The sequence below is a fragment of the Nothoprocta perdicaria genome, unplaced genomic scaffold (assembly GCF_003342845.1).
Source record: "Nothoprocta perdicaria isolate Ctin4 unplaced genomic scaffold, notPer1 scaffold_101, whole genome shotgun sequence".
Classification (NCBI taxonomy): Eukaryota; Metazoa; Chordata; class Aves; order Tinamiformes; family Tinamidae; genus Nothoprocta; species Nothoprocta perdicaria.
In genome coordinates, this window is record NW_020454106.1 from 2688813 (window position 1) to 2702850 (window position 14038).

At 54.0% G+C, this 14038-nt stretch overlaps 2 protein-coding genes across 2 annotated transcripts in view; one reads left to right on the plus strand and one right to left on the minus strand.

Annotated features, from left to right (window-relative positions):
* The window catches only part of ESCO2 (establishment of sister chromatid cohesion N-acetyltransferase 2), an 18275-nt gene extending 16448 nt beyond the window's left edge, over positions 1-1827 (minus strand). The window contains exons 1-2 of the mRNA XM_026041489.1: positions 1778-1827; positions 1384-1481 (exon numbers count right to left, since the gene is read on the minus strand). The gene's annotated coding sequence lies outside the window, so the exon portion shown is untranslated. The remainder of the gene's footprint in view (positions 1-1383; positions 1482-1777) is intronic.
* A 456-nt stretch (positions 1828-2283) lies between these two features.
* CCDC25 (coiled-coil domain containing 25) lies at positions 2284-9567 on the plus strand. The gene is made up of 9 exons (XM_026041405.1): positions 2284-2346; positions 4272-4319; positions 5070-5109; positions 5733-5784; positions 6226-6301; positions 6831-6934; positions 7896-8098; positions 9116-9161; positions 9275-9567. The coding sequence occupies exons 1-9, from the start codon at positions 2322-2324 to the stop codon at positions 9302-9304; spliced, it is 624 nt and encodes a 207-aa protein (XP_025897190.1). The 5' UTR covers positions 2284-2321; the 3' UTR covers positions 9305-9567.
* The last annotated feature ends 4471 nt before the right edge of the window (positions 9568-14038 follow it).

Here is a 14038-nt window from a genome sequence, read left to right on the forward strand (position 1 = left end):
GCCCCCTCCACTCCACACATCCCTATCCTTACACAAGACCCCCCGCAGCTCCCCTCACCCAGCTCCCCACACCCCTCACTTCACACCAGAGCCCCCCAGCTCCCCACATCCCTCACACCAGACCTCCCCAGCTCCCCACATCCCTAACCTTTCACCAGACACCCCCATCTCCCCACATCCCTCACCCAGCTCCCCACACCCCTCACTTCACACCAGAGCCCCCCAGCTCCCCACACTCACCTGACACCAGACCCTAACCAAACTCCCCACACCCCTCGCCCCACACCAAGCCCCCTCCCCGAGCAGCCCCGCGTTCCCATTCCTGTCACGAAGGCGGCCGCGCTCCCTCTCACCTCAGCRCCGCCTCAGCCGCCAACGCTCCCGCGCGTTCAAAAGCGCGCGGGCTCTCCCGCCCGTCACGGCCCCCTCCCCTCTGCTCCCCATTTGCCCAGCGCGCTGTCACTCACTGCGAACCTCATCCCCATTGGACAAGGCGACGCGCGCCCCTTTGGGCCCGCCCCACGGCTTTGCTCGCCACGCACTTCTCGCGAAGGACTACAACTCCCGGCATGCCTCGCGCCGCACAGAGCCGYCTACAAACGGGGGTAGCGCGCGGGGCATGCTGGGGTTTGTAGGCGGGGGGGGGGTCACCTTCCTGCACCTCCCGTGGCCAAAATCTTCCAAAAAACACCGCTTTTGGTGTCAAGACTTCTTTCTTTCCGCCCACTGCTCTTCTRTGCGTGTGAGATAGGCAAACGAGGTGGGCACATGTGCTCACTCACGAATTCTGGCAGGGCAGGATAAGGGCTGGACTGTTGGCGTTATTTAGCAGCTTCTGCAATGGGGAGACTTAATTTTAATTATCCCAAGTGCCAAAAGAAATATCCCTGGATCATGGAAGAGGAAGTTCCCTTGGGAGAGCAAGAAAGGGGAACTCTGAGGCTGGAGGGAAGGGAGGCGTTTGGCTTATGAAGCCCATGAGAGGAATTCACATGGCTTGGAGCAGCAAGCACTTTATGCTGCCTTTGCTTTTAAATGGGCCATCTGAGCCCTGCAGTTAAGAGCATCTCCCATAAACGATGGTTAACTTGCAACTGAAAAGCAACATTCCCAAGCCAGGATTAGCCAAAGGAGATGGATGTGGCAGTGATGACGGTTCTACGCATTTCTATGGCTGGGCCATACAGAAATCTAGTGCTGCGTGCTATGAAACCTAACTACTACAGATCCTGTCTTCTCATCTGCTAAAGAATAAAGCTAATATTCCAGCATTACTAAAGTCCAAGAAAACTATGCTACACTGTAGAATGCAAAGGTTATGCCACGAGGCAATCRGGGTGAACTCGGAGAGCAAGTGAAAGGGTTTGTGCGACAGATACCCACCGTTAATAGATGAAGCCACCAGAAGCCTCAGGAAAGCTTCCTAGAGCCAACAGGGTGGTCAGTCTCCGTTCTTGAACATTTTCCCCTCAGATAGATGTCTGTAAGGAAGAAATAGTCAGTAAAAGCCAAGGCAGGAATTGACAGCAAAGACAAGCGAGACTCCTCCTGAGTGACAGTGCATCCCCTCTGTTTCCCCCCCTCCTGGGTTATTTCGCTGCCTCTGTTTTCCACCTGTGACTCCCTTCAGGAGAGCCACATTCCCAGCGGGGCAAAGAGAACGCTCACTAGAGCTCAGCACGGGCACAACACGCCAAAGAGRCAGCCCACTGAAACCCAGGCACCCTCTAATAGCAATTTAAGCACATTCAGSCTTAAAAGTTGCCTCCGAGCGCACTTTTTTCCTCAGTGCCACCACGCGTCGCCTCACTCACGCCGGAGGGAGGGGGAGAAGCCTTTCTACGCATGCGCACGAACCGCTCGGCGGGAGCGCCTGTGAGAGCTGCGCATGCGCAGTGCTGCGTGCCCGCGCTGCCAGGCCGGGGAGCGCATGCGCAGCGCTCCTTCTGCCCTCACCGTGCTGGCAGTCGAGCGCATGCGTAGCCTTCTGCCCTCACCGCGCCGGGAATGGGGCGCATGCGCAGCGTTCTTTCTGCCCTCACCGGGCATACAACAGTGCGCATGCGCAGCTCTGCTTCGGCCTTCACAGCGCGGGAGAGCTGAGCTTGGCGCATGCGCCTGGAGGCGAGGCGGCCCCGCCACGCCGTTATGCGCATGCGCACTTTGCGCAGCCCCGTCCCTTCCGCCATTGCGCATGCGCGCCGCTCCGCTTCCGGTGCGCGGCCTGTGGGCGGCTGAGGGGAGCGCGGCGGGCGCGGTTACCGAGCGGAGCCCGGGCCGGGCCGCGCGGGCGGGGAGGCCCCCGCGCCGCCGCCATCGTCATGGTGTTTTACTTCACCTCCAACGGTGAGAGGCCGCGCGAGGCCTTCCCGCACACCTCGGGCCCGGTCCCCCCGCCGGGCCCTGGCCCGCCGCCGGTTCCCTGAGCGCGACACGTCCCCTTTCGGGCCTCCCTGCGGGCCCGTAGCCGGGCCGCGGTGAGGGCAGAGGCCGGTGGGCCTTTAAAGCCCCCAAAAAGGGGGGTCCCCGCGCGGAGGAGCCGCTGTGGGGCCGCCGACGGGCCCGGTGCGGGGAGCAGCGGTGGGCGCAGAGTGCGGGGAGTCTCGTGGTCTAAACAGAGCCGGATTCGCTGTGTTTTGCCTTACAAAAGGACTGTCTCTTTCCAAAACATCTGGAAGCTGTCTTTCAGTGTGGTATGGGCTCATATAATGMTGAGCAGTATAGGAATATATATAAATATATATTTTTTTCTTGCACTACTTCATTTTACCAAAAYATAACCGGCTCCCTTAGGTTCTGGCAGGATTTTTTCCGTTTGCCCGGTGTATTCCCAAGCTGGTGCATCGTTGTCTTGCTCAGCTCTGGAGGTGAAGCTCTTCAACGAGACACATTCGAGTGTCCCGTACCTCGTTGTCCTTGGGCAGGGCTTGCTGGTCTTGGCGTTTCTGACGTAGGTTTCTTCTTGGGCTCGGTTTAAAAAAGTTCTGGTGTGGGAAGTGGAGCCTCTTCCACGCCCCTGAGCTGATGTGCTGATGATACCTGCTGGGAATTTAATTTGACGCTGTAACATAAGCACTTGCTGCTGATAAGCGGCTGCTGGTGGGAAACTGGAAGCGATTTCTGTGTTTCTTGACCTCCAGGATGACTTTTCTCCTGGGAGGAAGGAAAAGGGCCTCGATCTAACGCCTTGCAGATGGGGAGGATGACTTAGATGGTGCTGCAAGCAGAAAAGCTGCAGTAGTMGAGCCATTATGTAGGCTAAAGATACAAACGATATCCCTTAAATGATGGTTCTGCAAAGAGTTTCTGTCATTGTCACTTGGTTAGGTCACCAGAGAGGCGCTGTAATTGTGAAGGCTGTTGCAGTTTGCTCAAAACACGTTGTACTGTCACCAAAGTGTGTTAAATCGTATGGATTGGAAGTAACGTCCTGCTGTATTATTCTATTATTATAGACTAATAATAGAATTCTGTTTCGTTTCTTCCTCATTTCTGACCTAAACAGGTAGATAGTTGATATTTTCCTGTTGCTGTTTATGAAAACATTTTYTGGTTGGTTAGTGGGAGCTTCAAGACAGTTGTTTGGGATCTCTGTAATCAGCARTTCTTGGCTGTAGCACCGTGTTGCTTCGTGCTGTTCCAAGGAGCTAAAAAGGGAGAGTCGTTGTGTTTAGTAGAAACAAAAMCGAGTCTTTCCTGCACTGGGGAATGAGCCCTGAAGAGGAGGATGTCGTTGTTCAAAGTGTCCCCAAGCGGCTCGAACAGGACTGCAAGTCGGTAACTGATTTATGCCAGTTTGGGTGTTTTGGGTGCCCTGAGGAATGYGGTTTTGTGAGCGCCCCGAGGCAGGTCAGCGTCGCCCTTCGACGCCTCGCAGGAACCAAGGCCAGGGAAACAGGGGGGTTTATGTAAGAGGGAGGCTGCAAACACAACACTGGCATTTCTGCCTCGCAGACCTCCTTCGCTCAGATCTTATCACTGCTTGGAGAGGCCGAAGCACGTGGCTGACCGGGGGCATTTTGCTCAGAAAGCCCTTCCTTCATCCATCACCTCCCCTGGAAAGTGGGTGGCAACCCCGCTCAAAACATCCTCTTAAACATGTTGAACCAAACCTGGAGCAAATGCCAAACAATCTTCCCAGGAGGGAAGTGGGGTAGATGAGATGTTTTTCATTCCAATTTCAGTGACCGAGGCTGGTGTGTCCTGCGCCACCTCCTTGCACAATTTGTCCAAAACCCCCTTTGATTTGTTTTCTTCTTTCTATCCCTCAGTTGTTCCTTCCGTTTACACCATTTACATGGGAAAAGACAAATACGAAAGTAAGTATATTGATGCTCTTGACAGATTGGGTTTGAATTTATGGGGTTTAACCATGTTTGAAAGGATTTTTTTTTTATGTGTTGAAATTGTATATTGTTTAAAAATGCTTCCACCCATGTAAGTTATTATGACTTATACCTGTGGAATTTATAGTGTTGGTTTTAGCAAGGATAGCTAAAGTTTTATGATCCTCCAAACAACATAAATACGAATGATTTAAATTAACTGAAAAAAAAGAGATAGAAGTTACTTCCTTTTGGTTTTTAATTGATAGACTAAGCAGAATTTGGGAGATTATGTTTCTGTGTTCTCYGGTGATTGCTCATACTCATGGGTTTTCTCTTCCCGTCCTTCCCCCTGAGCTGAAGGTTACAGTTTTGCTGCCTCTCCTGTTTCCAAATCAGCACCTGCTCTAAATCCAGGATGTCTCTCTCTGAGTGGGAAGAGTTTGTATCACTATCCTGAAGACCTTCCCTGAAAGAAACCTGATCTCTGTCAAATAGATACTGAAGAAATATTTTAACTTAAATTTTTCAAAACAATGCAATGGAGATGTGTCAGAGGAGGAAGGAAATTAGATGTATTCAGAGTTTGGGTTTACCAAAGTCACTGTGTGTTTTGGAAATGATGATTCCTAGCATGGATGTTGTGTCCTACTGCAGTGAGCGACAGTGTTCGAGCCCCATTCTGCTGCTGGGTACCCTCTGTGCCGTGTCCAACCTTTCTCATTGCTGCTTTTGTTCTTGCAGACGAAGACCTGATTAAATATGGGTGGCCTGAGGACATCTGGTAGGTACTGGAGCACCTTCTGYGTGCGCTCGTGCTCGGAAACAAATGTCCTCTCCCGAAGCAGCCGAGTTGAGTGATTGCATCGACCTTCCCGCTTCCACAATCTCCCTTTCCCAAGGCCATTTTACAGTTTAAATTTGATCCCAGGGTTGGAGGTCTGAAGGTGGCACGAATTCAATTACCCCTCCCGTCCTTGAAAGTGAAGTGGGGTTGTGCAGCAGTGGGTGATATCAAGAAAGTAGGTTTTTAGCTTGTTTTTCTTCCGTTTTTGCCATGTCAGCTTGAGACCAGTCATATAAGTGATATAACCAGCAGCATCTGCTAAAGAGTTTGATAGTTTATGTTCCTGTCTTAAGAATATACCCCAAAACACTGCAYGGGGAGGCTTATCTGCTGCGTGTTGCCTGCAGGTTGTCTATCACTTAAAACAGGCAAGGAAGGTTTGKTTTTTGGTCTCATTAAGGTGCTGCTTCTTGAGGGATAAGCTCAGACTTCCTTAGGTGTTTCCAAATGCYGTGACCAGCCCAGATTTCTTTTCCCTGGAGTGGCCGCTATGTCATTTGCTGGGAAGGAGACCCTCCTTGCCAACTTGCAATTAAATGTGCTTTTTTGTTGTTTTTTAGGTTTCATGTGGATAAGCTGTCCTCCGCGCACGTGTATCTGCGGTTACACAAGGTAATCCCGCAGCTTTTAATGAGTCCTAATTAACATTTGTCTGTGTAAGAATTGCGAGGGGCTGCCCTGCAGCAAGCACCTCCTGCCTGCATGAAGCTCTGGAATTGGGGGACTCCCTAAGGATGCAGGTAATGACCATGTGGAGAGGAGGAATTTACGGCCTCCGTTAGGAAACGCGGGGAGGAGCAGGAAATTTAATGGGCCCAGGACTGCCGAGCGAATGACTTCTGGCTTGACACCAGGCGTGTGCCTAGAAACAATCTCTGCACAAAAACAGGGAAAATATCACTGGGAAAAGCGGGATGTGAGCTGCGTTGCTCCTCTAAGCCTCTCCTTACAAGCTCTGCGTCTGGAAAACGTGCGGTGGGAAACCAYGGGTGTGTTTAGGGAGCTGATCCCTCTTTCTGGCCTCGGTGCTCATGTCGTGTTGCTCTGTCACAGGGGCAGACAGTGGATGACATTCCCAAAGAAGTGTTGATAGACTGTGCCCATCTAGTGAAGGCTAATAGCATTCAAGGTAATTACCGATGCGGGGAGGTGCTAATTGATGCTGGGGGATGCTGATTATCTTGGTGCTGCTGCTGGGGTGTCTGTTGGGAGGCCAAATTGCTGTGGGGAAGGTGCTTGGTGAGTGTATGAGGCCCACAAGAATGTGTGGGGTTTGCATCAAGCGAAGTTTCTGCCGTGTGGGAAGCAGATGCCGCTCCCAGCCGCTGGATTTGCCCGCCGTGCTCGCGGAGGGAGGAATTCTGCATCTCCTGAGTTCCTGGAGGTGCCTCCGCGGTGCTGCGGGAGCCAAGGGGGCCGCCCTGGGCCCCTCGGGCAGCGCTCGCTCGCCTGGCGCCGCCTCCCTCCCTCCATCTGGATTTCATTAGCGCTGCTGCAGCRCTCGCCTTGCTGCAGAAAGCGATGTAGTCGCCTCGCTCTGTTCCCTGGCAGCACCCGGGCCCTTCTGCTGCTTCCTTACCTAGTTTATAACGATGGAGAGTCGAATCACGCGGCGTTTCCACTCACATTCCCACTCTTTCTTTCCCCCTGCTCCCCAGGCTGCAAGATGAACAACGTCAACGTGGTTTACACGCCCTGGACTAACCTGAAGAAGACTGCGGACATGGACGTGGGGCAGATTGGGTTTCACAGGCAGAAGGATGTGAGTGTTTGCTGGGGGCCAGCAGGTCGCCTTCACTGACAGGCTGTGAGCTTTCCATGCCCGTAACGTTCCTGCAATAGGAGCCAGGGGAATTGTCTCCAGCACTTGCCTTGGGGCAGGGGACATTCTCTCCCAAAAGCTCCGAGAGATCCCAGGGATGTGTTTGGATTCATGAAAAATAAACTGAAATCCCGTGGCTGGAGTGGCAGCTCGTGTGAGTGCAGCCTGCACAGCACGTGTTTCAAACAGCAGCGCTGTGCAGCTGATGCAGAGCAGCATRAAGTGTCAGTCTGTGCTCTCTGCTCGAGTTTATTGCTGTTGAGGCCGTATTTTAACTTGCTGCAGCCGGACACCTGTGTGTAAACGTGTTGAGAAACGACTTTTCAGCTTTGGTGTGGGCTCGGGCCTCTTCCCAAACTGAGTTAGTGTCCCCATGTAACATTAGGCTGAAACTGGGAGTGTCACAGCTTGGCTCTCGAGAGAGGCAGGTGCTGGGATAAAACACATCTGTGCTGGGGCAGGGACGGGCCAAACCAACAAACCCCTCCAGGCCACAGAACAAGAACTGCAGCACAACTGCAAGGCTGCAGGAGCTCAACACATGGGTTTCTCCTGCCAAAAAGGTCTGCAGAGATCTGCTACCAGCTCTTTAGGCATCAGCAGAGACCAGTGCTCGCTGCCTGGCCTCTGCTGAGACACACACCAGGAAAGCAAACTGGARATGCTTACGCACCCAGCAGTGCCCACGTGGGTTAGATCAGCTTAGGGGTGTTGGGAGTGGGTCACTTTTTGCTCTTATGCAACCTGCTGAATAGGCTGAGGTGGCAGTTATTTTTCTTAGCATCTGTTTTTGTGGGTTTCAGTCATGTGTAAAGTAGAAAGCGGGTGTTTTCTTTCCGTTGAGCAAGTGCCAAAGTAAAAGTATTTTTTTATAAGGATCATAGTTCTTTGCAATCCAAAGGTGAAAATGCTGACGGTGGAGAAAAAGGTGAATGAGATACTGAACCGGCTGGAGAAGACCAAAGTGGAGCGTTTCCCAGACCTGGCTGCTGAGAAGGAAGCCCGGGACAGAGAGGAAAGGAACGAGAAGAAAGCCCAGATCCAGGAGATGAAGCGGAAGGARAAGGARGAGATGAAGAAGAAGAAAGAGCTGGAAGAGCTTAGGTAAGTCAGAAATCGCAGCGCCAGCTTCTARCTTGGGCAGTTTTTGTCATCACAGGAGGAGAGCCGTGGGTCAGCAGTTCCTGTTGAGCAGTTGCCTAATGCAGCTCAGCTGACCCGCTGCGACAGAGATGTCTGCACGGCCGGCTGGTTCCCTTTGTCCTCCCGGTGAATGTGCTTGCCCAATTCCTCCTCAAATAAACCCGCGTGTGAAGCCATTGTTAGAAAGAAGAAGCGATTCTTTTTATGCTTGCCCTTGGGTGAAGCTTGGCAAGGTGCTGAGCTCTGCCTGTGCGTCGGGAGGATGCTCCCAGCTTTGTGGGAGGCTCCCAAAATGCATTAAAATGAAGTTCTGCAGCTCCCTGTTGCACCACGATGTGGCCTTAAAACRCCAACAAATCCTCAGTCTTCCTTAAGCAACTTGGCTTTAAACTCTGGTGTTTTGAAGTGTGGAGTTGGCCTTTCTGTCCGAGTCAGAACATGCAGCCACRCGCGTGGGTTTGTGCCCCAGCGCCGGACGTACCAGCTGCCTGGCCCCAAAAGCTGCCTTTTAATGGGTGACACTATTTTTAGCCCAGTAAGTCATGTTGGTCTGGAAATGATTGTGAAAGTGGAATTTGAGAAACCTCCTATATTTTCCTGGGTGATTCAGCACGTGTGGGGATCAGGAAGAGGAGGGCTTAGCTAAGCATAAGAGAAATTACCAGCAGGATCATCTGTGTTAGAGCGAGGGGYCTGCCTTCCTGCTTAACCTTGGCCCACAGCTGATCCTTGACTGTCCCCCCCAAAAATAAAGGGTTTTCTTCCTCCTGGGATTATCTGGTTGGTAGTTTCAAACAAAACCGAGGAGATTTTGTGTGCTGCGCACGTCTGGGTTTTCTGCAGCCAAGCCGTGGGAGAGGGGCAAGCATTGGCCTGGCCTGTCTGCATTTAGAAAGGCAAAACTCTTTTTTTCTGGTCTTGTTTTATTAAAATACACCTTTGGTGGTGGCTTCTGAACACAAGATGTTGTCGTTTCAGGAGCTACTCGTCGCTGATGAAGGCAGAGAACATGTCCTCTAATCAGGTGAGCTCTGGCTGGTGCCACAGGAGCCTTTTGGGGTGGCTGGAGGACAGGGCTGCTTGGCCTCTTCCCGTTGCAGTGTGTGCAGTGATCCCAATCTGCCTGTTTTTCTGCAGGATGGCAACGACTCCGATGACTTCATGTAAATAAAGTCTCGCCCTTCTCCGCRTTGAGGGGATCTGGGACGTCTTTGTGTGTGGCCGTCACCAAGAATGCCAAAAAAAAGAGCAAAACAGCAAACTCTGACTTCATTCCTTCAGAACCCAGTTGGTTCTGCTGGCGCTGACCAGCTCTGTGCCATGGACAACCTTTGAGCAGAGGAGGTCTCCACATCTGCACATACATCTCCTTAAGGGACACGGGTGGAAGACAAGAAAAAAAGAATCGTCTTTCAATTCCCCAAAGACGATGCTATTTATTGCAGGGAAGGTGTTGGTTTAGCTTTTAATCCAAGGTGATTTAAAAAAGAAATAGAAAAGCACCTGTGCTGTGTCGTTGCTGTCCCATCGGCAGCGGGATCCGTCCGGCTCCGACGGGAGCCCCTTGCCCTGCAGAGCCGCTCTCCCCGTGCGGCCAATTCTGCCCGGCCGGAGCATCCCTGGGAATTYGGGCTCATCCCGATGCCAGCAGCTGCTTTGGGGCCCTGTCCTGTCGGCTCCCGCTGGCTCTGCAGTTACAACAGGACGGCCGTGGGCTGCAGGCATAAGCATTTATTGATCAAGCAAGTACAATATTGTGTTTCCTCCCCTCCAACTCCCCCAAGTCCCCCTTAAAAATATCCCGTAGAGCCTCGTGCCCCGCTCCTGTTGACCGTTCCCTTCTCATCAGCAGCTTCCCTTCTTCTTCTGCAGCTTCCACAGAAGTTGTTTACTCCACTCGCTCCGGGTTTTTCCAGCCTGGTTCGAGGACGTGGTGAACGTCAGAGCAGCTGAAGGTCAGACCACCCCTCAGACCTCCCATCTCCCCCTTTTCGCGTTTCTACAATGATGCTGGACTTACCCTCTGCTGCAGGGCCCTTTGCAGGCAAGGCAACACCGCTAGCGCTGTTCCAACCGTAGTTAATCCCAGCTTTATCCATGCCTATGTCCAAATYGGAACCCCCCAATGACCCAGCCGCCCCTCAAGCCTCCCCCATCCATCATTCCCTTGCAASCCTTGTTTTCCCAGCTGGATAAGAGCCCGTTCGGCGGCCGCTCACRGTAGGTTCTTCTGAACGTGGAGGACACAGTAGGGTTGTCTGCGCTGCTGGAGCAAGGTCCACAGAGAGATCCACCACTGTGGATCGGCCWCCTCTTTTATCAGGCTTCCCTCTATACATGCCACAAGGCTCGCTATATAGGCTGAGTCTATGCTTATGTTTAAGGGGCAGTGCACACAGAAAGCCATTACGCAGGCAGGTGGTTCCATAGTTTTGTGGTGGRCCCTTGTGGGTCTCCACGATCAGCTGCCATTCTGATATGAGCAATGGGACATCCAATTATGGTTCCACAGAGCCATAACCCTGGTGGGGCCCAAACCCAATACATATATGCAGYATATAAGGGAAGGGGCACCTACAGCTCTGTCCTAGAGAGCTGCTGGGTGCCTCCAGCTTCTGCAGTGACATTCAGGGCTTCTTGAGCAGCTGAGATCGTGTTGAGGACACGAGAGACTTGGATCTCCTTTCAGTGGAGGAAATAACGGGGACAGCTTGTTGTCAACCCTAAGATGGGCCATAACCAGTTTGTGACTCCCAAAACCTTCTGATCATCGCTGGGCGTTTCATCAGGGCAGGTATTTGGAGCATTGGTGGCCCTCTGCTTCGGTCCAGCCACCCCAAATACTGCCATGGTGCTGCACGTTGTAGCTTCTCAGGAGCCACCACCAGCCCATGAGCAGCAATTCCTGTGCCGAGGAAGTGGCTACCAATACGTCATCCAGATAACAGCAATACGCTTTGGGGTGTTTTGGGGTATTTTGGGCAAATAGCGAGGCTGTTTTTCATGCCTTGCGGCAATGCAGTCCACAGAGACCGCTGCACCGGACTCTCATTGTAGGCAGATGCTGTAAAGATGAACTTAGGTCTATGAGAGGGATCAAAGGAACGGTGAAGAAACAGTCCTTTAAATCAGTCACCAAGAGTGGTCCTGCTGCGGGGAGCAGAGCTGCGGGTGATGCTCCTTGCGGATGGTGCTCCATGCGGATGGTGCTCCTTGCTGCGGATGATGCTCCTTGCTGCAGACGGGTGTCCTTACAGCGGTCCCATCACTGCATTAACCCCCTTAGATCATGCAGTGGTCTCCGCCTCCCGGATTTCCTTTTGATRCCAAAGCCCAGCGTATTCCAAGGACCCACGGACCGTTTCAAGCTCCCATCCGCCGGCTGTTCCGGCACTAGCGCGCGGTTTTGGTGAACTCGGGGGCCGCTGATGCACCCATGGGAGCTCCTCCTTGAGCCCTGGTAACTGCRCTGTGGCCGAGGAGCGCGCACGTCTTTGGTGACCCCCCATAAACCCGGTCCGGGGCCCAACTTTAAACCCCAGCTCATCAGCACGTCTCTTCCCCGTCAGGCGAGAGGTGCCGAGGGGATGCGCGGACACGCTCTYGCTACCTGCCCTTCCTCAGTCGTTATTTGGATGGGAAAGTGACTGACCCTGCTTTGGACCATTCCCTGGTTGGGTTGGGTTGGGACCAGGGAATGTGGGCCAGGAGGTGGGTCAAATCCCTGCCGTGATAACCCTAACATCCACTCCCGTATCCATCACACTGGATGTTTCCAGGGAGCCGGGGATCCCTCCCCTCAGGATGAGTTCACATCGCACCATGGGGCGCAGTGCCCTTGAACCCAACAGATTTCTGGCATTCCCGGGGCATTCCCGGGGATCCAAACCCCCGTTCCCCTCGTTCTCGCTCCACAGTCTTAGATCCCAAAAGGGGACTAACTGAGCTTTTTTTTCCCCTTTGGGAATGACAATGGATAGGGTGAAGGCGGGCACTAAAGCTGATAGAGGACCGCGAGCATCGGCATCGATCGCTCCCGCGTGGACAATAATGCCCATCGTTGTGGCGCTGGGTGGCCCGAGCAGCAAAGCCCTCTGAGCACCTCCATGTGGTCCCAAGATGCAGGGAGCTCCATCCCGGAGCGCCGGAGGGATCCAGGGGGCTCCATACTGGAGCGCTGTTGGGATCTGGGGAGCTCCATCCCGGAGCACCGCAGGGATCCGGGGAGCTCCATCCCGGAGCGGCGATTCGCTCCGCTAGGTCCCGGTGCCCTCCTGCCACCGCCGCACGCTTAACTGCTCCCCAAAACCCCAGGGTCCCCGAAAGCGCCGGGGCCCCCAGCACCCGCTCCGGCCGCCCTCCTCCCACCACTCATCCCGCCACTCATCCCGCCATTCCCAATCCGGCTCTTCAGGCTCCGCGCTAGTGAGACCTCCCCTTTGGGGACACTGGGGTCCCCTTTGGAGGTGGCATCAAGCAGGACCCTTCCCGCTGCTTCCCGTTCCTCCGGATCCAAGGCAGCTTGTGCATCCCCCCCAGGCCTTTCCCTTCGCGCAGCAGCATCCTTAAGCCGAGTTTATCAGAATAGACCCACATTGCTTTCATTTTATTTTATTTTATTTTATTTTATTTTATTTTATTTTATTTTATTTTATTTTATTTTATTTTATTTTATTTTATTTTATTTATTTTATTTTATTTTATTTTATTTTATTTTATTTTATTTTAGATTGCTTTTGATGTCCGGGCTGCTCCCCAGCTACTTTTTCTGGAGCGAGAGGAGCCGTCAGGGAAGAGTTTTGCACAATTCATGGCCCGAGTGCCCTGGAGGGCGCCGTGGATGCGGGTGTGCAATATATATATACATATATGCAATATATATATATATATATATCTCAAATACATAAATTCCCACCATGCGGGGACCACGTTGCTTTTAAGAGAGGGGCGCCTGGTCCGTCCTGGGAGCTTCCTGCTCTTCCCGAGGGCACCATCACCCTGGGAATGGGGGAACTGGGGGGACATCTGGAATTGGGCACCAGGCGAAACGCAAAGCTGGGACTTCCCTCCCTGCTCCAGCCCCGTGGAGCCCGAGGGGCCCAGGAGTCCGGGCACAACCCCCCGCCCTGGACACAGGCAAGGGGCCCCGGAGTCCGGGCAGCGCCGGCTGGGCCGGCTGCCCAAGGCAGCCACCGCCTCCCCTTCCTCCTCCTCCTCCTCCTCCTCCTCCTCCTCCTCGCCGCAGTCAAAGGGCCCTTTGAGCAAGGCCGGCCCCGCAGCTGCTCCGTGTTGTGCTTGGCGCCCGCCGCCCGCCCTGCCCCTGTGGGTCCCCACGGGTCCCCCGGCGCCCCACGGGTGCCCCCCGGGCACCGCTGCTCGTGTGTCCTCCTCGCACCGCGCGGCCCCGTCGCTCGCTGCCATTCCCGCGTCCCCCCAGCAGGAATCCAGGCGGGCGGCTTGGTTGGAATGGTTTAATCCTCCCCAACGCCGGGAACGGGCTCGCGCCGTGCGTGTCACGAGCTGCCGGGTCTCTGCCCGCTGCCCGGCCGCGGCGCCGGAAAACAGGAAGCGGCCGAGCCAAGAGCAACAGCGCCGGGCCAGCCGGCAGCGCGGGCTCCGGGAATGGGGCGGGAATGGGGCGGGAATGGCACGGGAATGGGGATGGGAGGGCGTGCAGGGCGCAGCGAAGCGGCTCCGCTTGTGCCCATGCGTGTGCACGGGACGTGGTGCCAGGGAAGGGGCTGCGTGTGCACACGCGTGTGCAAATGTGAGGTCTGCAATGTTGGTGTGATAAACTGGGCAAGCGCTGGTGCACAGCGAAGGAGCTCTGCGTGTGCACACACGTGTGCAAATGTGGGGTGTGCGTGTGATAAACTGGGCAGGCGCTGGTGCACAGCGAAG